Raw genomic sequence first — 25851 nt, forward strand, 5'->3', positions numbered from 1 at the left:
GAGACACTATGGGAGTAATGCCCAGTGAAGAGAGAATGACAGGCTGGAGCCACGTAATGTACAGTTTTAAAAGCCAAACCAAGGGGTTTATATTTTACCCTAAAGGCAATAGGAAGTCACCAGATTTCACTCATTAAAGGAATAAGAAGTTTGCACTTGGGGAAAATTACTCTGACAGCAGTGGTGGCAGTTAGGATGGACTAGAACAGTGATGGGAAAACTATTCCTCAAGGGCCAGATCCAGGCCCTAGTTTGCCCAGCACTGCCTTAAACAATTCCCTAATCACTATATCTGGATGTGGGGGGATAGTGATTAGGGAATTGCTTAAGGCATTGCTGAGCAAAGTAGGGCCTGGATCTGGCCCACGAAGAATAGTTTGCCCATCACTGGACTAGAATAATAAGAGACTTGAGGCAGGAAGACCAATTAGGAGATTGTTACAATAATCTAGGCAAAAAGTATGAGGTCATATAATTTGAACAAGGAGAGAGCAAGTGGTACTTTAAACCATAGGAAAAGAATAATTTGAAAATTGTAGTTTAAATCTGATCTCTTATCACCAAGTTCTTTTCCTAATGCATGGGTCTTGGTAAATTTCTGCTTAGCTCAAACATTATTCAAACTGGATTATTCCCAGTTCTGGCCTTCCATCTCACTCTTAGATGCATTTGCCCACCCACCTGAATCAGACTCCCTTTATTTTCTCATCTTATCATATCTTCCATATTCAAGGACCAACTCAGGTACTGCTTTCTGTATTAAATTTTCTATTAACTCCTCAATTAGCCGTGATTTCTTCTTCTATGAACTTCACACAACCATGTTCGATCTACTCCATTTTAATTGATCTATTTTAAATTGTATTATAAACATCTATGTTCATTTCTTCTCCCTTCCATCCCCTTCATCTTTGTATGCACAGCACCTAACACAATTCTCTGAATAGAGATGGCATTTAAGATTTCTTTGAACTGAATAAGTGTTTCTGAATCTCAAAACTTTTAGTATGTTTTAGTACATGGGAAGACTTTCAAAAAACCAGGCTATAAATACAAATTTCATTTTTGTAGAGCAGCCTTTTTCTACCGAGGCTGAAACTTTAGTCTGAAAAAAGAGAAGGAAAGCCATGAGGTTCTGCCACTGAGGATCCCACCCTGCCATACTTATGATGGAGAGACACTACACAGACCACGGGGAAAGGATTTCTGGACATCTGGAGAGCTAGCTGCAACCATCTAGTTTTGCACAAGCAAGCTAAACTCCCTGTCAGAGTAGGCCAAAATATGCTAATATGTCAAAAGAGGAAGGGCGGTTGAGACATCTTTAAATTCTAATACCAGTGAAAAGTAATACCAATACTAATAACTATATCTAACACCTAGTTACACCAATACTAATACCAATAGGAATTAATACCACTTTATTGTGTTACACACATACAAAATATTTCTTATTATTAAAGATTCTTTTACCTGTTGTATAACAGGAGCTTGTACTCCCCCAGGCTGCATCTGTGGTATAACCTGCTGCTGCAAAACCACTGACTGCTGTGGTTGAAGGATGTACTGGGCACCACTGGCAGTCCTAACCACCTGTAGAATCTGGCCTATAACAGCAACAAAAAGTTATTCAAGTTACCTTTAAAGTAATGATTTCTACAGCATATTGCAAATCGGACTGAATGGGCTTCCCTGAAAAGCTCTTAGAACATGCTAGTTAGCTAACAAAATGCTTAGAAATTGAATTCAATGCTATCATCTATATATAATATACTCCTTCCATTCTGTTCTATTATAATATACTCTTCTCTTTCTCTTCTATTTTTCCTTTCTCTACTTTTGTCCAAATATTAAATTACAAAGTGCTGCTTTAAACATGGCACTTTCTGTTGTTCTCACCTTTTTGCTGCCCTCCAACAGGGTTTTATTCAGTGTGATTTGATTATAGGATCCAAACTACTGATTGAAATACAGTCTGGTTCTACTAGTTAATGTTAACATACTGAATCCAGAGTGAGGAGGAACTGGACTTTATTAAAAAAAAAACCCTCTATTTATAAATTAACTCCTCTGAACCTCAATTTCTTCATCTTAAATGTGAGGAGGCTATATCAGGTAATGTCTAAATTGGGAGTTTTTTAACCTAAGGTGTATGAACTTAAAAAAAAAATTATATATATACACATATATATATAAACACATATATATAATAGATCTGAATGTAGTTTTCTTTTTGATCCTTTACCTTTAAGGATTTGAAAAAATTAGTTCAAGAAGATAGAGGTTTTTGAACACCTGTTTTAAAGTCCTATGATCCTACTTGCATTATTTTAGAAATGTGTACATTTTTTAGACTAGTAGAGAGCCAAGTAGAAAGACCCCTCTCCTTTTAAATCTTTTTAAAATTTAAAAAAATTTGCCAATTACATGTAATAACAAATTTCTACACAAGTTTTCCTAAGTTACATGATCGAGCCTATTTTCCTCCCTCCCTTCCCTTTGCTTTCCAGTGCAGGCAAGTGATTTGATCTGAAAACTACTTTATTCTAAGTAGAATCCTAGTAGCCTAACAACTCTGAATTTATAATCATTTGATTAATAGTAAGGCGGAAATCTAAGTGAGCCTTTTTTTCCTAAATAACATCAAAACAAGATTATTGAAAATGATTTGAAAAACTTTTAAGAATTTTAGAAAAAGCTAGGTGGCTTAGAGGTTTGAGAGCCAGGTTTACAGGAGGCCCTGGATTCAAATCTGATTTCAGATACTTCCTAGTTGTATGACCCTGGGGGGCAAGTCATTTAACCCCCATTGTCTAGCCCTTACCACTCTTCTGTCTAAAACCAACACACAGTATTAATTCTAAAGCAGTAGGTATGGGCTTAAAAAAATTTTTAGAAATGAACCTGTACTTTGTATGTGTACATGTGCACACACACATTAATATTAATATTAGCAGGATGATGATTCCATTGGTTAAGAATTACTGATAAGGAAGCTCCCTTGACCAGAGCAGATTTGGCAGTTATCCTGCAACTTATATAGTCTTAACAAGGTGTCTAGTACATGACAGGTTAAGTGACTTCATGTAACCAGTACTGTATATAACAGAGGCAAGATTTGAACCCAGGTCTTTTTGATCAAAAATGTCTGTTCTATGCTGCCTCTTGAATGGTTCACTAAACTGAAATAATGGTGTCAATTTCTTAAAGTCATGTGGCAAAGAATGTGATTCTTTTGTTATACCCTAGTTATTACCTTTGTTTTCCAAGGTATACCTTCAAATATTAATCATAATTATTCTGCTGGAGCAAGTCAAAAACCCTATCCTATTGCCTTGCCTTGGTAAAGGAACATGTCTTTTTTCCCCCTTAAACACTATAAAACCAGCCAACAAATATTTATTAGGAGCCTATTATAAGGGGCAGCTAGATACCACAGTGGATGGAGCACCGGGTCTGAAATCAGGAAGTCCTGGGTTCAAATCTGACCTCAGACATTTCCTAGCTGGGCAAGTCACTTAACTTCATTTACCTAGCCCTTACTGCTCTTCTATCTTAGAAATGATACTAAGACAGAAGGTAAGGATTAAAAAATTTTTTTTAAGTTAGGTTTAATAGTTATGTAATATAATAATAGCACTATACAAAAAAATCTCCTTTGTTCCTCAAAACATACCTGGGGAGGAGGGCAGATATTATCATCCCTATTTTACAGATGAGGAAACTAAGGCAGAGATAAAATGATTGCCTATTGTCACATGGCTAGCAAATTGTCTAAGGCTGGATGAGAGCACACCTGATTTCCTGATTCTCAGCCCAGTATTTGATTTTCTGTGACATCTAGCTATCTGTGTAACAGGCAAAATGTACTAAGGTCTTACCTGGGTTAAAAAGAATTTCAATTTGCAAGGGATGCTTGAGAAGCTTATAAATATATACTCACACATGTGTATTCTTATGTAAATGGTCTCTGAAGGATACTAACTGAATAAACAGATTAGTTTTTTCCTTTCAGACTATTTACACAGATGATAATAAAGCAAAAATACCGAATCTGGTAAAAGAGTTTACATCAGTGATGGACAAACTTTAAAGAGGGGGGCCAAAGGAAAGGAAATGCTCATCTGTCAGTCTGTTTCTAAGGCAACTCTTTGGAAGTTTCATTGTATTGTATCCTACTCATTGTATTTGTCAGATTAGGAATGTGTTGCTGAATAGAACATTTCAGAGGGCTGCATCTGGCCTACCAGCCGTAGTTTGCCCATCACTGGTTTATATATATATATATAAAACAAGGTAAATATATTAAGATCTAAACATCTAAGTATTTAGCTCTTAATGTTCAATACTACTACATATATTCTTCTGTTATTTCCATGAATAGTTTATACTGAAAAAAAAAAAAAGAAATGTGATAGTGAAAAGCACAAAATATGCGCTAAATGCACATAATTACTCTTCTCTCCAATTAAATGAAATCATAAATTCATCCATCAAGACTAGGTGATAGTGTAATTTTTGAGATGTCAAATAGACCCATTATTTTGAATTACCTGAATTACCTGAATTAGTTATTATCTGCTGAACAGGAGTAACACCAGCAGGCAGTGCCAACGTAGCAGCAGTGGCAGCAGCACTCTGAGGGGTAAAAATAAAATCAGGTCTCAAACTGTAAATATTGAACCAAACAACAGAAAAAGCAGTTCCAAATAAGAAATTAAATGCTATAAGGAAAGATGAACTGCTTGATTTCTATAAGAACTGGGAAGACCTACATGAGCTGATGTGGACAAATGGGACCTATAGTTACTAAATGCAAAAATAATTTGAGAGACTGCTAAAATTTAGTGTATGTTTATAAAGTTACACTAAGGAAAAAGGAGATATATACAAAGATAAACCTTTTGGATAACATAAGAATTTTAAAATAAAGAATTCCCACCATGCTTTCTCTGGACTTAATCTAATTAAATGGCTTGTCCCAGGAGTCAGGGAGGAAATAAATCAACTTCTGAAATAGTCCTTGCCTCCCCATGAAGAGTAAGATTTTATGTTCTGCCAAGGAAAATTATATTATTCAAAACAAAATTTTGGGGCAACATTTTTTTATTGCTAAATCCAAAAAGAATGATAATTTATTTGCAACTATTCTTTAATGGTGGGCTTGATTTATTGTTTTCTCTTACTAATATCAACTTATAATACCAAGTCATAAAAATCCTATTTAGAGAAATCAAGGTGATTAAAGTGTTAAAATTGTGAATCTTACCATACTTGAGGGATTCATATGTTGTAACAACTTTGACTCTGGTACAATAACTTGAGGTGGTGCTGCTGAAAACATAAAACAAAACTGTTTTAGGTGAACATGTAAGGAATTACTAACTTTATAAAAAATTAGGAATCTTAAATGGTGTTAATAAATATTTTCTTATTTCAAAAAGGAAGTTATAGTATATGTAATACAAAAAAGCATACATTATTTTTATCAACAACATTTTGAAAACCAATGGTTTTGCACCTACACAAAACTATGTTTAAAAACCTCATCCAAAAAAAAGAATCACTAGTGGTCAAGGAAAACAAAAGAACTTATATAAGTCTTATAGAACAGCTAGAAAAACATCCATTTTTTCTTACTAAGCACAAATCTCAAAAGCAACAAAAGTGATTCTCATGTGAAAGTCACATGAGAGTTCAATTAAAGGTCTTAGCAATATTGCACTTCAAAATCATTTAGATCTGATTAACTAATTTTACATAGTATACTTTCAAGGAATAAGGTCAAAGTGGCTACTTAAGCAAACTAAGTTTTTATCCTTTTTGATTTTGGGGGAAAAATGCTTGAAATGCAGTACATAATTCCCTTTATTGGTCTACAACACACAGTATATCAAACAAACCTTTAACCCTTTCTTGATTACTCAAAATCATTGAGAAAATCCATTCCTATAAGTTAGAAGGCTATTTGCTCTATAGAAGAGACTGTTTACTTTATAGTTCTGCCAGTCTCTTCCCTCACTGTTAGCTGTCATTCTTCGGTCTTTCTTTCATCTTCCAATAATCCCAAACGCTTGTTCCTCATCTGCATCTCTGATTTTACATTCATTCACATCATGTTACCAACATTACTAATATGCTAACATTATATATGTGAAATTCCAGACCAGTCTCAAGGAACGAAATAAAGCTCTTTCTCTTCTGAGGTCTTATAATTCTTCTTCTCTATTAACAAGTAACTGCATTTTAAATATTTAAAGCTAATGGAAACTTGATTTTTCAGTACTACTTTTTTATATACAAACACACATGCATAAAATATGAATATGTGCACCTGCTTTTAGCAGAAGGGAATATATTGTCCCAATATATCCTAACCGGCTTAGATTACATTTTAAAGTATTTTTTCCAATCCCACAACTAAAATATAAGAATGACACCAGTAAACTAGACTGAATACAAAAATGAACTGGCTTAGGAGTCATGCTATTGAATTAGAAATGTTCAGCCTAAAGAAAACAATGGCATAGATCTTTAAACTGTCTGGTAGTAAACACATCTAGCTTTGTTCTGCTCAGTTCTAAAAAGCAGTCCTAGGACTAAAGGGTGGAAGCCATAGGAAAGTGGATGTTGATTAAATATAAAGAAAAACTTCATAGCAGTTGAGAGTGAGCTACATATCAGATGGACTGCCCCTTATGAATGAATGAACCCTCCATCATTAGAAATCTTCCAACTGTGCCTGGGGCAACACTTGTAAAGGACATTTTGTAGTAGAGTTTCATGCTTTAGGAACTAGAGCACAGAGGTCCTTCCAAAACTCATGAGATTCTGTAACTTAGAATATATAATAATAATAATAACAACAACAACAACAACAACAATGACAGTGTACCTCACAGATGCAAAAATAGGGTTTTGGTCTTTTATAATTCAAGATTTAAACACTGACAGAGTTATTAATTAAGAATGATCTGAAAGAACATTACCACATCATCTTTTGCTTTATGTAACTGAGGGTAAGTAATAATAAACTCTATCTAGGTTTGTGTGTTTGGAATTCAGGGAGGTACCATTTAAAAGTATCTTACAAACTTCCTGTGGACATGTGGGGAACTTTGAGACTACATTCCCCATGATCCAATGGGGTTTCCGGTTTCTGACGTGATTACGTCAGAGAACAGGAACCTATGTAGAGCTCGACTTAAATTCGGAGGGCAGGCTTGAGACATGCTCTTCTTTCGCTACCTGAGCGGGCTCCTGGGAGACAGAGAGGAGTAGGGAAGGTATGGAAGAAAATGGCGGAGTTGCCATTTGAATAGATTTCTTACAGGCGCGTGGTTGATTTATCTCTATCAGCATGGCAATTAAAATATTAATTTCTCTAGTAATATCAGCCTTTATAATTTTTAATCGTAACAGGTTTGAAAACAGACTAATAAGCTCTAGAGAATTTGAAACAGAGAATTGCTATCTTAAGTTCTCCATATGCCTCCAAATATTTATAGCAGCACTTTTTGGGATAGCAAAAAATTTTAAACAAAATTGATAACCATAAATTGAGAAATGGCCAAATTGTATATGGTCCATGAACATAATGGACAATCACTGTGCTTTAATGACGAATGTGAAGAATACACAGAAGCAAGTAGAATGAAGAGCCAAGAAAACAACATGGACTATGACTATAAAAAAGCAACTGGAAAGAAGAAAATACACACACACCAAAAGTGAATACTGCAAAATTATAAAGAATACAACTGAAAAGAGAGATGAAATACTGTAATCCCACCACCTCTGAGGAGGTAGGAGGTCCAGTGTTGAACACTGAACATATTTTTAAGCTTTTTCAAAATGGATGGATCAGTTACATTGATTTTTTTTTTGAGCTTAAAAAAAGGGATAATGGGAAAAAATGACAGTGATTTAAGAAAAGATATCAATAAAAATTTATTTTTTAAAAGTACTACTTCAAGTTAATTATTACCATATATTAGAAACATACCCTTGTCAACTATCAATAACATTTAAACATTAATTTTATATTATGTAAATATGATCAAATAATTTGGTTCATCATCTAGCTTCAAATTTGCCACTAACTCCTAACCAGTAATTCACAGTAATTAATGCATAATATTTAAAAAGTGTTTGACTCCGCAAATTTCAGAGAAGAGAAGGATAACCCATCTATCCCAAATATTCTCTGAGTGAAAAAAGTCAAATTTTAATGTATGATGACATAAAATCCTAATGCCAGACCTCTAGGCAATAGGAGGAACAGTCATCAAGCCAGAAAGGGGGAAATTATAAGTTTATCAAATGAAATTACTGGTTTTAGCAAAATACATTTCTTCTATCGTTAAGTAAGCTAAAAACTAAAAAATTCTCCAAAATAAATAAATAAAATTTTTTCCATTACTGATTATTTTTAAGCCTACCTATTACAACATTAAAAATATCTTTTATTTACACTCCAATTAAGTCCTACTATGGAACCTCATTTGGCATAGAAGTAAGCCTATGCCAACAGAATATAACCCAAAGTAAACTGCTATTTGAAGACGAGTCTAGCAAATTGAGGTAAGGTTCATCCCCAGAAGATGGGTCACCAGATGAAATTTTTTTTCAGAGTAATTTAAGAAGGCTGACTTAGACTAAAAGCATAGGAACTTGTGATCTTTACTTGAAACTGATAAAGTCATCACTCTTCTGAAGTGCGGTTAACATATTGTTTCACAGGTGTTTATTTAGAATTTTGTAGCTAATCAAATAAGTTTGTGGAGACAGTTTAGCACAATAAAACTCACCTTTAACAAAACAAAAAAAGCCTAAATAGAAACACTGCACATACTGAAAACATAAGTTCAGCCTGCCAAATGGAAACTAAATACTATAAAATAATTGAACATATAAAGTTAATTTGGTGATAGTTCAAATAATAAAGGGATTTTATAAAAGAAAATAAAGCTCTCAGTCTTTATAATGTTTATAATCACAATTCTTAAATCTTAAATATAACTTATCAATCATCTATTCCAACCAACTCATTTTGCAAATGAGGAAAGCAAAGGCAGAGGTTAACTAACTTGTCACAGAGTAACTGTCTTACCTAAATAGTAAGAACAACAAATCTTTCTCTAAGGAAAAATTAGAACTGTTTCTGTCTTAACTTGGGCATATGGTGTACTGCAAGTGTGAAAACAGTAATTCATTTATTTACACAGGCAGTTAAGAGCACAGCATAATGGAATGAGCACCAAGTTTTGTGGGAATTGAATGAACCACAATGACACCATCTTGTGACTCAATTCTGGATCTAGCTCAGTTCTCTTACTATTCAATTACAGGTTAACTTAATTTTTGTCTTACGAGGAGACTATATAATTATGGGAATTTTGAGAAAACTTTGTTGCACTGTCTAGTCAACTCTACCTGTTGCTTATTGTCCCTTAACTAAGGACTCAGTTTATACTAACCAGAAACCTGGTCAGATCTGAAGACTGATGGGAGTTTTCTCATTATTATATATCATAAGTAGCCCATTATGTCTTATCTGAAAACTGGCACCAGATTAGTCAATCAATTACTATTTCCTTGTTCCCTTGATAGAATACAGGTTCTTGAGGGAAATAGGACATCTTTTTTTTTTTTTTTTTAAATTTCTGAGATTTGCACCTGTTCCCTTTTTCCCTCCCAGCATGGAGAGTCTCTACTTTTTCCTCCAATTAGAAATCAGATGACCTAATCTTATATCCTGGGGTTTATACATCCTTTTAATTTTTTTCTTTTAATGCATAAAAATCTATCTCCCCCTGTATTTGGGGAATAGTGCCAGGCTGAGGTGGCCTGGTCCCAATTTGCTATGCAGTTGGCATAGCTAAATAAATCTAATCGCTTGGAAGCTGAAAACCTTTGTTTTCCAGTTAGTTCAGATTTCACCCCTCACCAGTTTCAAATCAGAAGATGTAAGTTTGAATCTCAGCTCTGCTATGTACAACAGACTGCATGACTTTATCCAGGCATGCGAACTCTTCTGGGCTTCAGTTTGCTCCTCTATAAAAACGGAAGGGGCTGGACTAATAAAGATTATCTTTGGATAATAATTAAGATTATCTTTAAGGTCCTTTCCACCTTTAAATCTTGATCTCATTGAAATGAGACTAGGTATTAATTTGATTCAACAAATATTTAAGTACCCACTAAGTGCAAGGCATTATGATAGTACCTCCTATGTTGGACTAATCTTCCAGGAGTAAATGAATATGCACATAACTGAGCCAAAAGAAAGGAACTGGGACAGCAGCCAACATTAATAATTCATGCCACTTTTTAGTCTCACTAAGCACCATTTAACCATGATTGGTTTAACTCTTTCAGATTTAATATCTCCTACAGAGGGGAAAAAAAAGAATATCTAAAAGCTTAAAACCAATTTCATACAAACCTTGCTGTGATGCAGGGATAAGGACCTGTTGTGTTTGGGACTGCTGCTGCACAGTCTGCTGGGGTTGTGCTTGCTGATGGTGGTGATGATGGTGATGTTGCTGTTGTTGCTGCTGCTGTTGCTGCTGCTGCTGCACTTGTATTAAATATTGTTCTTCTGAATGAAATCCATCTACTGCCTTAGATTGCATCAGCTTATTCTCCCACAACTAAGAAAAGAAAAAAAGGCTACATGTGCTTTGTTGTTGAGTCATTTCAGTCATATCTGACCTGTCATGACCCCATTTGGAGTTTTCTCGATAAAGATATGGAGAGATATGCCATTTCCTTCTGCAGCTCATTTTACAAATGAGAAAACTAAGACTAAAAGGGTTAAATGACTTGCCCAGGGTCACACAGCTAGTGTCTATGGCCAGAATTGAACTCAGGAAGATCAGTCTTCCTGATTACCAAGTCAGTGCTTTATCTACTGCACCACTGAGCTGCCCTAGGCAGAAATTTTAAAAAGCAATTCTTATACTTTCATGGTATATTGTCATTTCCGAGAATAAATACAAGTATACTACAGATTAACACTCTTAAAATAAATGAAAATAAAAGAGAAACTCATCTGTAAAAGAAGTAGGTTGGGCTCAGTGGACTCTAAGGTTCTTTCCCAAGTTCTTAATCTGTCATTTTATTATTAATGATTAAAGAGATATCTTATTTTTTCTACCTTAAAGTGTACTGGTGATTTTTTTGTCACTCTCTCTAAAAAAAATCTTCAACTAAATTATTAAAGGCTAATAATCTATTTATTCAGCACTAGTGGGAAGTGAAAGGGTCATACATAAATAACTCAAATTCTTCTCTCTTAAATACCAACATATATTAATAATTTTAATACCAAAATACTAAAAATAATACTCTATAACTTTTAAATACAATATGGTCAATATGTAAAACCTCATGATGCTACAGAGTAATGATCCTGTTATACTAAAGTACAGTGATTCCATCAGGAGCTTATTGTAGTATAAGCTTTCATTTTTTCCTGTTTTCTGCATATCACCTCTCCTTCTAATCTACTTTTACAAACACGTTAGCTATGTACAAAATACTATATATTAGGTGTTTGGAGAGACAGGTTATTTAGCTAAGATAGAGTCTCTATCTTCACAATCTAGTAAAAAGGTAAGTCATCAACAGATAATGAATATAATATGCAAGGTAGAGAAATACAGATTAGAGGACAGAAAAACAAGACTAAGTACATGAAGTAGATTATTACAAGATTCACAAAGCAGGCTATATTTTTTCTTAACTTTCACAAAACATAACTAATCTTTCCACTTGACCTCTTTCCTCTATTTGCACTGAGAATCAACATTATTCTAGTCATCTAAGGTTTCTTAAACACTACCCTTCCATCTTCCATATCTATATCCTCCTATCTACCCACAACTTTTGCCTGGACTATTTGGAAGTGTCTTCATGGCTCTTTTCTCATCTAGTTTCTCCCCTCTCCAATCCATCACCTAATAAAGCTGCCAAAATAATACTTGTAGTAAAACACAAGTCTAACCATGTCATTTTCCTTTCAAGAAGTATTAGTGAAGGGGCAGCTAGGTAGCACAGCAGATAAGAGTACCAAACCTGGAGTCAGAAGGGCCTGGGTTGAAATTTGGCCTCAGATATTTATCTGTGTTTGTCTAGCCTTTGCTGCTTTTATGTCTTAGAATGCCCATATTAAAGTGTATGGAAGATGTGAAGCCAACAATGGGGACAGAAAAAGAACAGTTACAGATGCAGAAGAACCAAAAGAGAGTGCTATCTATGAAGTCAAAGGGAAACAAAATATTTTGGTACATGGTCAATTAATACCATTCAAATCTAAAAGAGGTAAAGAAGAATGAGGACTTTAAAAAACGCCATTTAGTCATTGATAACAAATGGGGAAATAGTTTCAGCAGCACAGTGAGAGCAGAAGTGAGACCGAATAGAAGTTGGAAATTAGAGTACATAACATTCAATAAAGTTTATCAGTGAAGGGCAGAGACACAGGTAAGTACCAGAATAGGGTAAAAAAAGTCAAAGGTGTTCCACCCTTAGAATTTGGGAAACAAGGATATTTATATGAAGATAAAGAAAGTGGAGAGGAAAATATTGATGATACATAGGAAAGAAATTGCTGGAACAAGGACTTGTAATAGGAAGAGAAAAAAAGACCAAGAATGCACAGAAAAAAATTAATCATAGAAGAGAACCAACATATAAATTTGATGATCTAAGAAAAGGAGCTATGAAGTTGAGGAATCCTTTAAAACAAAGGGATGGGACTGAAGATGCTCAAACTGGAAACCTCAACCCTAAGAGTGATAACAGAGTGCAAGGTCCTCTACTACAAGTGTAGAAAAATGTTATCAGAGGGCAAGATAAGTGAAGAAAAAATGTTAACAACTGCTATAAGGAATGAGGGAGAAGTAAGCAACGAGAGCCAGACAAAACTATAATAAGAGTCTTTTTTCCTTCGTAGACAGCTATGCTCCAGATAGTTGAAAGCCATAATTTCAAATAGGAATGATTTTGTCTCCTCTTTATGCTTTTATTTTTCTTGTCTTATTGCTGGCATTTCTATAACTATATGAGTGGGGACTCTTTATTGAGAAAGCATTTAGTGTTTCCCCACTAAGTAGAATGCTATCTTTTTGTTACATTAAAAGGTCTATCTACATCTAACCTCTCGACTAGGGCTTTTAAATGAAATGAATTTTGTACTTTTGTCAAAGGATTTTTCTCCATCTAATGATAAAATCTTGCAGAATTGGATGGTTTTATTGTTGACATGATTATGTTAATTGTTTTTCTAATGTCGGTATAAATCCATTTTGATCACTGTGAATAATTTTTTGATAAAATTTTCTCATCTTCTGCTCCTTAGCCATTTTTATGCCTTGCTCCTTTGCTCCAGTTTTCAACTCAGATGAGTCACTTCCATTTCCTGCCTTAGCTCTGGGCTTCTAACTGGTGAGCTTTCATCATATATATAGCCCAAACCAGATCCACAACTAGGTTGCTAACACATGCTCCTAATACCCCTACTTCTAACTACTGCTGCTTTCTATCTTTTGCACATTTACCTAAAAGACTATTTTTACAGAGAACTCACATAAGGTCAACAATTCACAGAAAGGACAGAAGAAGTGATACAAGAATACTCTCAAGGTCTCACTCATCCACAGTGAGACATGGGAAATACTGGCACATGTCTTATAAGACATGCACACATCAAAGAAAGTGCTGTATTCTATGAGCAAAGCAGAACTACAATAACTCAAAAGAAACATGAGATGCTATAACTTAGAGGCATTCTCATCCCAAATGTTCATACGGACTATTTGTGCCTGACCCATGGCAGAGTCTTCTGAACTTTTATTGGTCTGATCAGCCATAGTAAGATACTGTACATTGACTCTAATCTAGGTTGTCCTTTTAGTCTTCTTTAAAGACTAAACCCTAATCCTAAAAAAAAACACCCAACCAATCAATCTCTTACTTGGTGAATAATAATAAAATCAATATTGCCAATGGAAGAAAGGAACAGATGAGTCAATTAATTATTCAATGGTTCAATTTTTAATTTTTAATCCCTTTGACTTCCCTTTATAAAACACTCCTCCCAGCCATAGTTCCTTTATATATGTCATCTTCCTTGAGACCAGACATCTTGCTTTTTTCCTATTTGTATCCTCAGTACTTAACACAGTGCTTTGTTTACAGCAAACAATAAATGCTTTTCATTCATTTTATTTAAAATTTTCCAATGGATAATTATTAATATTATAGTTCACTTTAGATTACCCAGAACCTCCATTCTCTTCTTAGCAATCATTTCTATCCCTTTTCTTACTCTAGCTTTTCTTAGCTCTCCTATATTGTTCTTTCTACTCTTCCCCAATATTAAGAGTATAAGCTCCTCCAAGGCAGGTACTGTCTTTGCTTTCTAACACTTGTATCCCCAGTGCTTTGCTCAGGGTAGAAGAGACTGTAAGCATTTAAGTTATTTATCATCTTAGGACAGGAAGCATCACTTTCTCAGTTAAAAGGAAAAAAAGTAGAATAATTACCAGCAAAAACTTACCCAAGTAACCTACTTTTAGGATGGAAATGCTTAAATGATACAAATAAAATTAAGTTAGATTACTATAGTCACATCAAGAAATTATCAATATATGCTTACCACCTCTGGAAAGGGGGAGAGAAGAGGAGAAGACAATTTGGATCATATAACTTTCAAAAACTTATATGGAAAATTGTTATTACATGTAATTGGGAAAATAAAATATCTTTACTAAAAAAATAACCAATATAAATTTTTAATTAATGAAAAATAACCTGAATTATGGAAATTGTAATATAGTAATTGTGTATCATTATAAGCTCAATGACTAAGAATATATAAAAAGCTAGATACAGATAATCTCAAATTCTGGATCAAATTTTACCCTGAGGGATTTGGCCCTAAGTGGGCGGATAAATTCAAAGCCAGTCAACAACAGCCTTCGTTGTCCCCAATGATGCTAGACAAATTGTACTACTATAATTACATAAGGAAGCAGTGTGGAGCAGGTGAAACAATATTAGACTTGGACCCTGATGAGCTGAACCTTATCTCTAGCTAGGATGCTTTACTAGCTGCATCTTCTTGGGAAAGTCACTTTATCGCTGAGTGTTGTTTCTTTCACTTATGAAATGAAGGCAGAGGATTTATCATGGGAAGGGAAATGTGACTGCAGGATCTTGCAGTATCTATCAGCAGCATCCAGGTCTGCAGGTTCTACTGCAACCTAGAAAAGCTTCCAGTAACAAAATGAGTATGTTGAGGGGCCAGCCTAGCTAAGTATGGCAAGGTTCACCAAAGTTTGGTCACTGAAGTAAACTATCAAACTAATAAATATACAAAACAGCCCAGTACCTTATGTGTGCATCCCCTTTCCTTCTCCCCACCCCCCACCCAACCCCTGCTTTTTCACACAAATTGTACAGTAGAAGAAAAATGGGCAATAGGGGAGTTATGTGGCTCAATGGATAGAGTACCAGGCCTAGAGATGGGAGGTCCTGAGTTCAAATAAGGCCTCAGACACTCTATAGCTATGTGATCCTGGGCAAATCACATAACCCCTATTGCCTAGTTCTTAGTGTTCTTCTGCATTAGAACCAATAGATGAAGATAAGGGCTTTTAAAAAAATAAGCAGAAGGTATTAAAAATCACAATTTAAAAATCATTTACAAATTTAAAGCTATTAATACTCTAAAACATGAAATCAGTCACCAAGGAGGTAACAGAATACTAGAGGAATTAAACCACATTCAGAATAATATTCTCATAAATAAAAGCAGAAAAGGAACTGAAAAATGCAAGAACAGTTCAGTTTCTCCAATGAAGCAAATAAAAAAATAAAGAGTGGCTGCATCCACCCAAATACATGCAGAAATTTATTTTATTCTAGAAGCAAAAAAATAAAAAAAATTCTAAAAAATGATGAATTAAATCATCCTAATTATTTTAATTGAAAAAAAAAAAGGCAAACTAGGAAATAACATCAGATGGGCCACTTGTCTACCTTCCTATTTCTATAAAATCTTTTTAAATTTAGACCAGTCATTCTTTTTTTTTAAAACCCTTACCTTCCGTCTTGGAGTCAATACTGTCAATACTGTGTATTGGCTCCAAGGCAGAAGAGTGATAAGGGTAGGCAATGGGGGCCAAGTGACTTGCCCAGGGTCACACAGCTGGGAAGTGTCTGAGGCCATATTTGAACTTAGGCCCTCCCGTCTCTGGGCCTGGCTCTCAATCCACTGAGCTACCCAGCTGCCCCCTAGACCAGTCATTCTTAACCTGGGGCCCATGAGCTTGCTTTAAAAGGTTTTTTTTTTTCAGTAACTATATTTCAATATAATTGGCTTCCTTTGTAATCCTATAAATTTTATTTTCTACATTTAAAAACATTATTCTGAGGAGGGATAGAGAGAATTCACGAGAATGTCAAAAGTAATGAATACACGAAGAGGGAATAGGCCTTTGTCACTCTTAACAGCAGACCACTTCTTCAATCTCACTACTAAAGTAACAGAGAGTAAGAGCTCTATATTATATTACTAAAAAACATTAATTCAATAGATTAGAAAACAGCCTTAAATCCCTCTCCTTCAATAAGAAATCTTCTATAAATATCACAGAACCTCAGTTTGAAGGGATCACAGGACACATAATACACAATCTGTATTTTAACAAGAATTTCCTACACAAAACATACCCAAAAGTCATCCAGTTTTTGCTTGAAAACTCAAAAGGAATCACTTATCCAAAGGCAGGCCATTCCACCTTTGGACAGCTCTAATTTTTAGAATTATCCCTTCCCTGCACATGAAGCCTAAATTTGCCTCTTGGCAACTCTGAACTATCATTCCTGCTGCTTTCTGAGGACAAGCAAAACAAGTCTATTCCCTAAAATCTACATGACAGCCCTGCAAATATTTGAAAGAACAGCAGTTATTTTTCCCCAAGTTTTCTCATATCAGGCATTCTCAATTGCTTCAAATAATTCCCAAATGACACGATCCCAAAGCCCCTCACCATTCTGGTTACTCCCTTCTGGACATTCTCCAAATGTGGAGTCTGAAACTAAATACAATCTTATAGATATGATCTAACCAGGACTGACCACAAGGGTATTATCAATCCTCAACTCCTAAATGCTGTGCCTTTCAATGTAGTCAAAGTTGACACTGGCTTTTTGGGTTACTTTATCATGCTACTGATTCATGTTAAGTTTTCAAGGATACAATCTTCTTCAGATAACCTATATCATTATATCTTTGTACTTGAACACACACTGTAAGACACAAAATTCCATGAGAACTGCAACAAGATAACCTTTTGAATTCACTGAAAATCAACATCAAGAAAAATTTAAACAGAAAGACAACCAACTGCCAAAGGAACGCATAGTCTTACATTTATTAAGCACCTATTAAGTATACTTATTAGCTGCTGGATATATACTGGCAAAATGAGAAATGTAGCTGGATAGACAACAATCAGTTTAAATACTGACAGATAACACAAATCTGGGCCTAAACTAAGACTTTAGGTTGAATTACATTTGAGAAAATTAATGTTTTCAATACTGTGTATTGGTTCCAAGGCAGAAGAGTGGTAAGGGTAGGCAATGGGGGTCAAGTGACTTGCGCAGGGTCACATGGCTGGGAAGTGTCTGAGGCCAGACTTGAACCTAGGACCTCCCATCTCTAGGCCTTGCTCTCAATCCACTGAGCTACCCAGCTGCCCCCAAGACTTTATATTCTTAAGAAGGTAACTATTTTCATGTTCATTTGCTGATTAATTTCACAAAATCTGAATTTCAATCAAATAATAATATATAAGCTTATTATTAAAAAGTTTGGTTTGGGTGCTAATAGGTATGCTAATGAAAAAAAGTGTCCAAATATAGCTATGACTAAAGATCATTTTATTCCTTGTCCTCTCCTCAAATTTCACATAAGTGATTTTCAATTTGCTTTGTAAAAACAGATCATTTGGTTTTCTAAATTAATTCCAGTATTAGTCTCGGAAATAAAATTCCAAAAAATGTATCACTTTAAGATATATCATACATATTCATTATTTTTTCTTTCATATAGATTAAAAAAGCAAACCTACATCTTCTTGAATCATTATTTGATATTATCATCTTGTTTCTGGAGGTATGGGAAGGAAAAGTAATTAAGAACACTTAGGTTAAGTTAAAAATCAGAGAAAGTTCATGTGAATAATCAGAAATAGTAGAGCCAAGAACTACCAGAAGCTGGCACCCCAAAAACAGACAAAAACATTAAACTACGTATAGGGAAAGGAAACAAGGGAAGAAGTTAAGGAAATAAGCATTTATATACATGTGCCATCTACACACTTTACAACTACCATCTCATTTGATTCTCATCACAACCCTGTGAGGTAGGTCCTATTATTATTCCCATTTTATAATTAAGAAAACCAGGGCAAATAGAGGTTAAGTGATTTCCCCAGGGTCACAAAGCTAAGAAGGTATCTGAGGCTGGATATGAACTTGGGGTCTTCCTGACTCCAGGTCCAGTGTCCTATTTATTTACTAAGCCACCAAGTTACCTGTGCCCAAGACATTCTTTAAGAAAAGAATAAAATGCTTTTTGGAGGACAGTGTTGGTAAAGATGACAAAAAGGGGAAATAATTGTTAAAAGGCTTTGGGAAAGCAAGAACAATAACAGATTGTAAATCAAACTGGGAATTAATTCAGCTATTCTGGAAAGCAATTTAGAATATGCCTCTAAATCCATTAACCCATACAAACTCTTTCAGCGAGCTATACCATTACTAGTTCTATATGTTAAAAACATCAAAGAAAGAAGAAAAGTACCCACATGTACAAAAATATGCATATTACAAGCAGTTCTTTTCTAGTAGCAAATAACTGCAAACTATGGAGGTGCCTGTCTATTGCAGAATGGCTAAACTAATCATAATATATGAATATTACTACACCATAAGAAATGATGAAATGGATTTTTTGTTTTATTTTATCCAGAGAAACCTGGGAGACCTGTTATTATCTGATACATAGTAAAGTGAGCAGAACCATAACAATTTATAAAATCTTAACATTAAACAGAAAAGCAATTTTGAAAGACTTGAGACTCTGATCAATGTAATGACCAATTTCAGAGGACTGATGATGAATCATGCTACCCCAATTACAACGAGAGAAGTTGATGAATGTGAAATGCAAAATGAGACATCTTTCAGGACAAAGCCATTGTGGAAATCTGTTTTACGTGATGAAGCACATTTAATACAAAGGTATTATTTTTCTTTTTCTTTTTAATGGGGGTGAGGGTAGGAAAATGAAAGGAGAAAAGAACAGAGTTAAAAAAAAAAAAACAGAAAGGAAGACCACAAAGAAGCATAGCAAATAGGACAGTTTTGAAAGCTACACATTGAAATTACATACTTAAATAAGAAAATCAAATTGTGCATAAGAGAAATAACCAATTTCACATACAATTTCTTTTTTCTATCTGTCTTATTATGTTATATATTTGGTGTTAACAGAATAAGAATCTTTTTTTAAAGGATGGTAGAACACTATACCATAAGATACATTAAACAACAGGAAAAAGAGCAGATCTTGCTTTCTACTCTATTGAGGGAAAAAATATTAAAACTGGTTAAAGGTAGAACAAATTTGGTTAAGAGGGAAGGGAACTGAAACTTCAAATGTTTTCTCTTTTCAACTCCTAACCTGATTATTTTAACTATGTTCAATTTCTTTGAGGTGGACCAACTATAATCCAGAAAACTTAAGAGCAATTTTTTGTTATTATGGTAATAGACATGCTTATAGTCTAGAAATGGATAAATATTGCCCAATTCTTTTTTTTTTTTAAAACCCTTACCTTCTGTCTTGGAGTCAATACTGTGTATTGGCTCCAAGGCAGAAGAGTGGTAAGGGTAGGCAATGGGGGTCAAGTGACTTGCCCAGGGTCACACAGCTGGGAAGTGTCTGAGGCCAGACTTGAACCTAGGACCTCCCGTCTCTAGGCCTGGCTCGCAATCCGCTGAGCTACCCAGCTGCCCCCCTATGCCCCAATTCTTAAGCAAATTTTGAGAACTACAAACCAACTCTATAAGACCTCAGTCTCTTGCAAAAATTCTATAACAGATGATATATGAAATTTATAAAATAAAATGCTAAAATTCAAGAGATAATATTTTTTACCAAGAATAAAGCATACCAAATGAATTTTATTTCTTTTTCTGCTGGGTTACCAGACAGGGAAATGTTATAATCTTCATATAAATAGATAAATCAGCAAAGCTTTTGACATTATTTCACATGATTTCCTTGTGAAGGAGACAGATAAATATGGAATAGGTAAAAATAGTACAGTAGACTGGTTACTAGCTAAACTGTTCCAAAAGACTATTGAGTCACTTGTGTCAACCTGAAGAAACTTGTCCATGGCATGTCATTAGTGTCTACCTTCTATACCACATAGTTTTGACGAAGTTTTCATCAAAACTTCAAATGACAAAATACAAAATTGTCATTTAGAGATATAGCTAAAAGAACAGATGAAAACACTGAGATTCAAAGAGAATGTTGGGCTGAAACAATCCAACAAAAAATCCTCAATAATTTACATGACAGAAGAGAACTTGCTAAAATACCTTGTACACTGGTTACTAAGGTAATTAAATTCTAAATATATGCCACTACTCTCATTGACAAAAATAAAATTATAGATATGAAGTAAGATCCAATCTGTTTCATATCATCTATCTACTTTCATCTACAAATGTTCTCAGAATGATCTGGTTAAGTTGACTGGGTCTTATGCCAAACTCTGTACACAATACCTGACATCTAGTAAGCATGTAATGTTTATTGAATATAAACACCAGTTTAACCCTCAACCAGCTATGAATAAAATAATGACACTACTCAATCTTTTATTGTCCTCTATAGCTTTGGACACTGCCTTTGATATCTGTCTTTCTATTGGGCAAGAAGATGTGGTGTTTGGTGGATAAAATCATTTCTGTGATGTTTTGGTCGACTTGTTGTGACAACTACTTTGCATCATTTGAATGTATTCAAAGTAGTTTAGGTGAGGAGGTGAAAAGAAAACACTTCTCCAGAGCCTTCAATTCCCTCTTAAACTATTTGTTCAATCTTTACCAGTTTTTATATTCCCTTGATAGAGAAGAAAAGATATGTTTAGTAGCTCTGGGTTTTTTTTTTCTTGTTGACTACCTTTCCTTTTTAAAAAAGTTCTTATTATATACTTAACATTAAATAAAATATTTTCATAAACATTAAAGAAAAGAACTAATTGTGAGATAGTTTCAATTTATGTAATATAAATCATTTATGTAATATAAATTTTTTCAAAAACTAGTGATAGGGGGGCAGCTGGGTAGCTCAGTGGAATGAGAGTCAGGCCTAGAGACGGGAGGTCCTAGGTTCAAATCTGGCCTCAGCCACTTCTCAGCTGTGTGACCCTGGGCAAGTCACTTGACCCCCATTGCCTACCCTTACCACTCTTCTGCCTTGGAGCCAATACACAGTATTGACTCCAAGAGAGAAGGTAAGGGTCTAAAAAAAAAAAAAAAAAAAAAAACTAGTGATAGAGTCAATGTCTTTACTTTTGGCAATTTAATTTTGGTAATACTATAACGTCGACATCTTTTTAAAAATGAGGTTTGTCAAAACTGCTATAGTCATATAGAATATATAACATTTGATTTTTATCTTGTTTTTCAATGCTAAATAATTAGCCTACAAAGAAACTTGTTTGGAAATGACTTCCACTTATCAGGAACCAATTATTTAAAATTATAATGTTATATCCACCACATCTAAATACAACACCCACCTTTGCACTGGAACTAGCAAATATTAAGGTAAATATGGCTTAATTTATTTATTTTTGAAACCCTTACCTTCTATCTTAGAATCAATACTATGTATTGGTTCCAAGGCAGAAGAGTGATAAGGGCTAGGGAATGAGGGTTAAGTGATTTGCCCAGGGTCACATAGCTAAGAAGTGTCTAAGGCCAGATTTGAACCAAAGACCTCCCAGCTCTAGGCCTGGCTCTCAATTCACTGAGCTACTCAGCTGCCCCCAATATGGCTTAATTTAGAGGAAGTTAAGTTCTTCCTAGATCTTTGCTACTTAATTCATCTGTTGCTGCAATGTGGACATATAATCTGCTATTTAACCTCAGGGTAGTCTGTTTGCTTACTCACATATGAAATGCAAAATAAGCAATATTTCTTATTGTTTTTGGGTACAGTACTAACCAAACTCTGCCAAATATTTCATTCACCTCTGAGGATAGCCTGTAAGCTATTCTTCCATTTAAACATAAATTATGTTATGGCTTTGTAAAAAAAAAAAAAATCAGTATAAACCGTGATTTGGTTCTTCAAATAGTATATCAACACCTTGGTCATTAGGTGAAAAATCTCACATTGAATAACAAAAGTTAAATTAATGTTTGTAGACAACTAAAGAATTGCATAATTCTCAGCTGTCTGTCCCCCCTTCTTTGATCCTACTACTTTTGTTACAAATAATGAATAAAGTTGTATAGGTTGTGGGCCATTTTGTAACTTTGTCTTTTTTTGTGGAAACAAGTGATAAGCCTTTGCATAATTAGCTAGGTTGGTCCTCAGAGAAAGGCTGTCACCAGGATCATATTCAAAGCCCTCTCAGTTTGGCAAAACCTTTCACAACATGCACTTGACATAACATTCAAAAATCCATAGCCCACTCTTTGTCATAATAAGGTACCTATGTAAGGCCTTTGTGGGGTTCCTAGTCGCTCTCAAATAAACTTTTTAAAGGAATATATATATTTAGCCCTTAACTTCTGTGTATTGGCTCATAGGTGGAAGAGTGGTAAGGGTGGGCAATGGGGGTCAAGTGACTTGCCCAGGGTCACACAGCTGGGAAGTGTCTGAGGTCATATTTGAACCTAGGACCTCCCGTCTCCAGGCCTGACTCTCAATCCACTAAGCTACCCAGCTGCCCCCAAGGAATATATTTTTAATTAAAGTATATGTTGGGAATGTGAAATCCTCTATCCCACCCCACGATTACATTTAAGGATCAGTAGGTATTTTACATATCCTATCTTGTTTTGTAAATATTTTGTGCTTTTTAAGTTCTGTAAAACTGCCACCAGGGCCTTTGTAGAAGGCCTCCACAGCATGCAGTATACATGTGCTATATAATACATACTACTCATGTCTTATACTTGTTCTACACTCTTGACTCCTTTACCCTGTATGTATATTTGTATTGCTGAATATTCACTTCTGACTTCAGTCTCATGGAGTAAGAGGTATATAGTCATCCCTTGCTATATTGCAGTTCACTTAATGCAACCTCACTGTATCACGGGTTTAAAAAAAAAAAAATCTAATTCTGTATTCAGAGTTTTCACTATATCGTGAGATTTTGCAGATGAATACAATACTATACATAATGGAAATGCAGTATGCCACTACCACTTGTGCAAAGGCAACCAATCAGAGCTCTGTGTCCTATATCCTGAGCACTGATTACCCCAGTGACTGTAGTATCGGTCTGTTTGCTCTCCCGCTACTTCGTGGATTTTCACCTGTCACGGGGGTCTCTGGAACATAATATCCGCAATAGGTGAGGGATCACTGTATATATATATATAACTGCAGTAATATATGACATTCTGCATCAAATTGTGCTATATAAGGAGTCAGCTCACAAGGCTCAAAGTCTTCAGTTGCTAACAGGAGTCTGGCTTTATTGTGAAACCAGTCCTCTCTCAATAAACCTATTTCTTTTTGGCTTGGAGACTTGACTTTCTTTTTGTATCTCTAATAAATTTTCACCACAACGTATATGACTAATTTTAGATAGATTATACCAACCTTATTGATTTATATATTTTCATTATTTAATTTAACTATGTTAAATTAGAAATACAAAATAATTACTTGTCTCCAGAAGGGCCTTATTATAATAATGCATGTTTGTGGATCAGGGCTACAATGAGTTTATCAGTTTATCTAATTGTACTATGAGGGGTTATTGGGGAAATGAGCCTGACTAGAGAGGAAGAGGTCTAGGAAAAGGGAAATCAAGAGGTAAAATGAAGTAAGGAGTAGAATTAAGTTTTAGAAATAAAAAATCAAAAACTAAGAAGAGGATGACTATGGAAGCTATCCAAGTAAGGTCTCTCAATATTGGACAGTGGTTCTGGGAGTATGATGGCTTCAAACTTGAGCACTACACAAGAAGACATCAATAGCACACAAGAAGACATCAATAGTTGACCACTGTGCAAAAGTGTATTTTCAGTCTCTGAGGATATGGACTTAAATGAAATAATCTCTTCCCTCAAGGAATTTATATCCCTTAAGATGAAATAACAAGTACATATACAAATAAATATGTAGGTTAAATAACATTGCAATTTTTATTACTTTTTAAAATATCTGTAATTTCTATATCAGAATAATATACTAGGTTCTCAAACACACACACTTGCACACACACGCGTACACACACACACACATCAATGTTATTAATGGCAATTTTGAAAGAAGCATCAAGCATCACTGCTTTAGGCTAAAAGGAAAAAGGGACAGATAGTTCTATTTCTTAAACAGGCTTCATTTAAGTCTATATCCTCATAGAGAGGCCCTTAAAAGCTTATTGCCTGATATTTGTTTGGAGAGCAATAATTGAAATATAGTCTAAAACATGAATTCTCATCCTATAAGAAATTTAGTCCAACTAAAGCATAGGAAATTCCTTGGCTTCATGAAAAGCTGTAACAGAAAGTTATAAAGAGAATTAGGCTATGAGAACTAAATATTAAGTTACTTGGAAAAACTCAAGTCTAAAAAATTACCTATAAAATGTAGCTAAAAGATGTGAAAAATGATAATAATACAAAGAATTAACACTACTGCTACAATGGAGCTAATATTTAAAGAATTTAAAATACGTCCATTCTATTTTTATCCAGGTCACAAAGTATCTGTGTGATATCTGAACATTTGCCATTGCTTGTTTTCACTCTGATCTGTACACTGTAAGCGTGAAAATCCCTACTCCCTTATATGAGGATTAGATTTTAATGTTAGCAGTAGTATCAGGTTAATCAAATTGTAATTCTAAGATAGGCAACTAATGTTAGCATAACTGACGATTTTAGTAGACCTGTTGTGATTGTTTTAGTATAAGTATTAAGGTTGAATTAAGTATGACTGAATTAATATATATTTAATCATTGTCATTTGGGTCACTAGTCCAGCTCTGCTGCTTCCCCTTTGTCAATCAAGTAACTTTTAAGTCATCATCAAATGATTTCTTCTACCACCAATATGAAGTATCTTCTAGTTGCCCCAACCAATGAACTTCTGTGTGCCTCTATTTTTAAATGGATATAACTATTGTCTTGGATTATTTTTATACTGATATAAAAGGTTGTCTAATTCTTTGGGTATAAAAAAAAGTCCTCTCACAATGGTTGGGGTTCTTCTGGTATTGACCAGAAGTCCAGTTTTATTGTAAGACCAGCCCTCTTACAATAAACCTATTCCTGTTTTGCTTGGACTCAGTTTCTCTTATTTGACTTTTTTGTTAAGAGACACTACTCAACATTTATCCCTGAAGACCTCACCAATCTAGTCAAACTCATACTAATAGGTCAGGTCTCAGACTCCTAAAACTATACAATATATAGTTCAGAAGACACCCTCCCCCCAACCCCTTGACATGTTTATCTTCCAATTATCAGCTAGAAGATATAATTATTTCAATGTACAAG

At 34.6% G+C, this 25851-nt stretch overlaps 1 protein-coding gene and 1 non-coding gene across 2 annotated transcripts in view; both read right to left on the reverse strand.

The window, feature by feature from the left end:
• The window catches only part of GTF2A1 (general transcription factor IIA subunit 1), a 39022-nt gene that overhangs the window by 11326 nt on the left and 1845 nt on the right, over window positions 1–25851 (reverse strand). The window contains exons 2-5 of the mRNA XM_044664985.1: window positions 10448–10655; window positions 5270–5334; window positions 4563–4638; window positions 1474–1607 (exon numbers count right to left, since the gene is read on the reverse strand). Coding sequence (XP_044520920.1) covers window positions 1474–1607; window positions 4563–4638; window positions 5270–5334; window positions 10448–10655 — 483 coding nt within the window. The remainder of the gene's footprint in view (window positions 1–1473; window positions 1608–4562; window positions 4639–5269; window positions 5335–10447; window positions 10656–25851) is intronic.
• Window positions 8146–8290, reverse strand: LOC123238516. The gene has a single exon (XR_006505677.1). It is a non-coding gene; the product is annotated as a small nucleolar RNA SNORA79 (small nucleolar RNA).

This window comes from Gracilinanus agilis, chromosome 2 (assembly GCF_016433145.1).
Source record: "Gracilinanus agilis isolate LMUSP501 chromosome 2, AgileGrace, whole genome shotgun sequence".
NCBI classification, from domain to species: Eukaryota; Metazoa; Chordata; class Mammalia; order Didelphimorphia; family Didelphidae; genus Gracilinanus; species Gracilinanus agilis.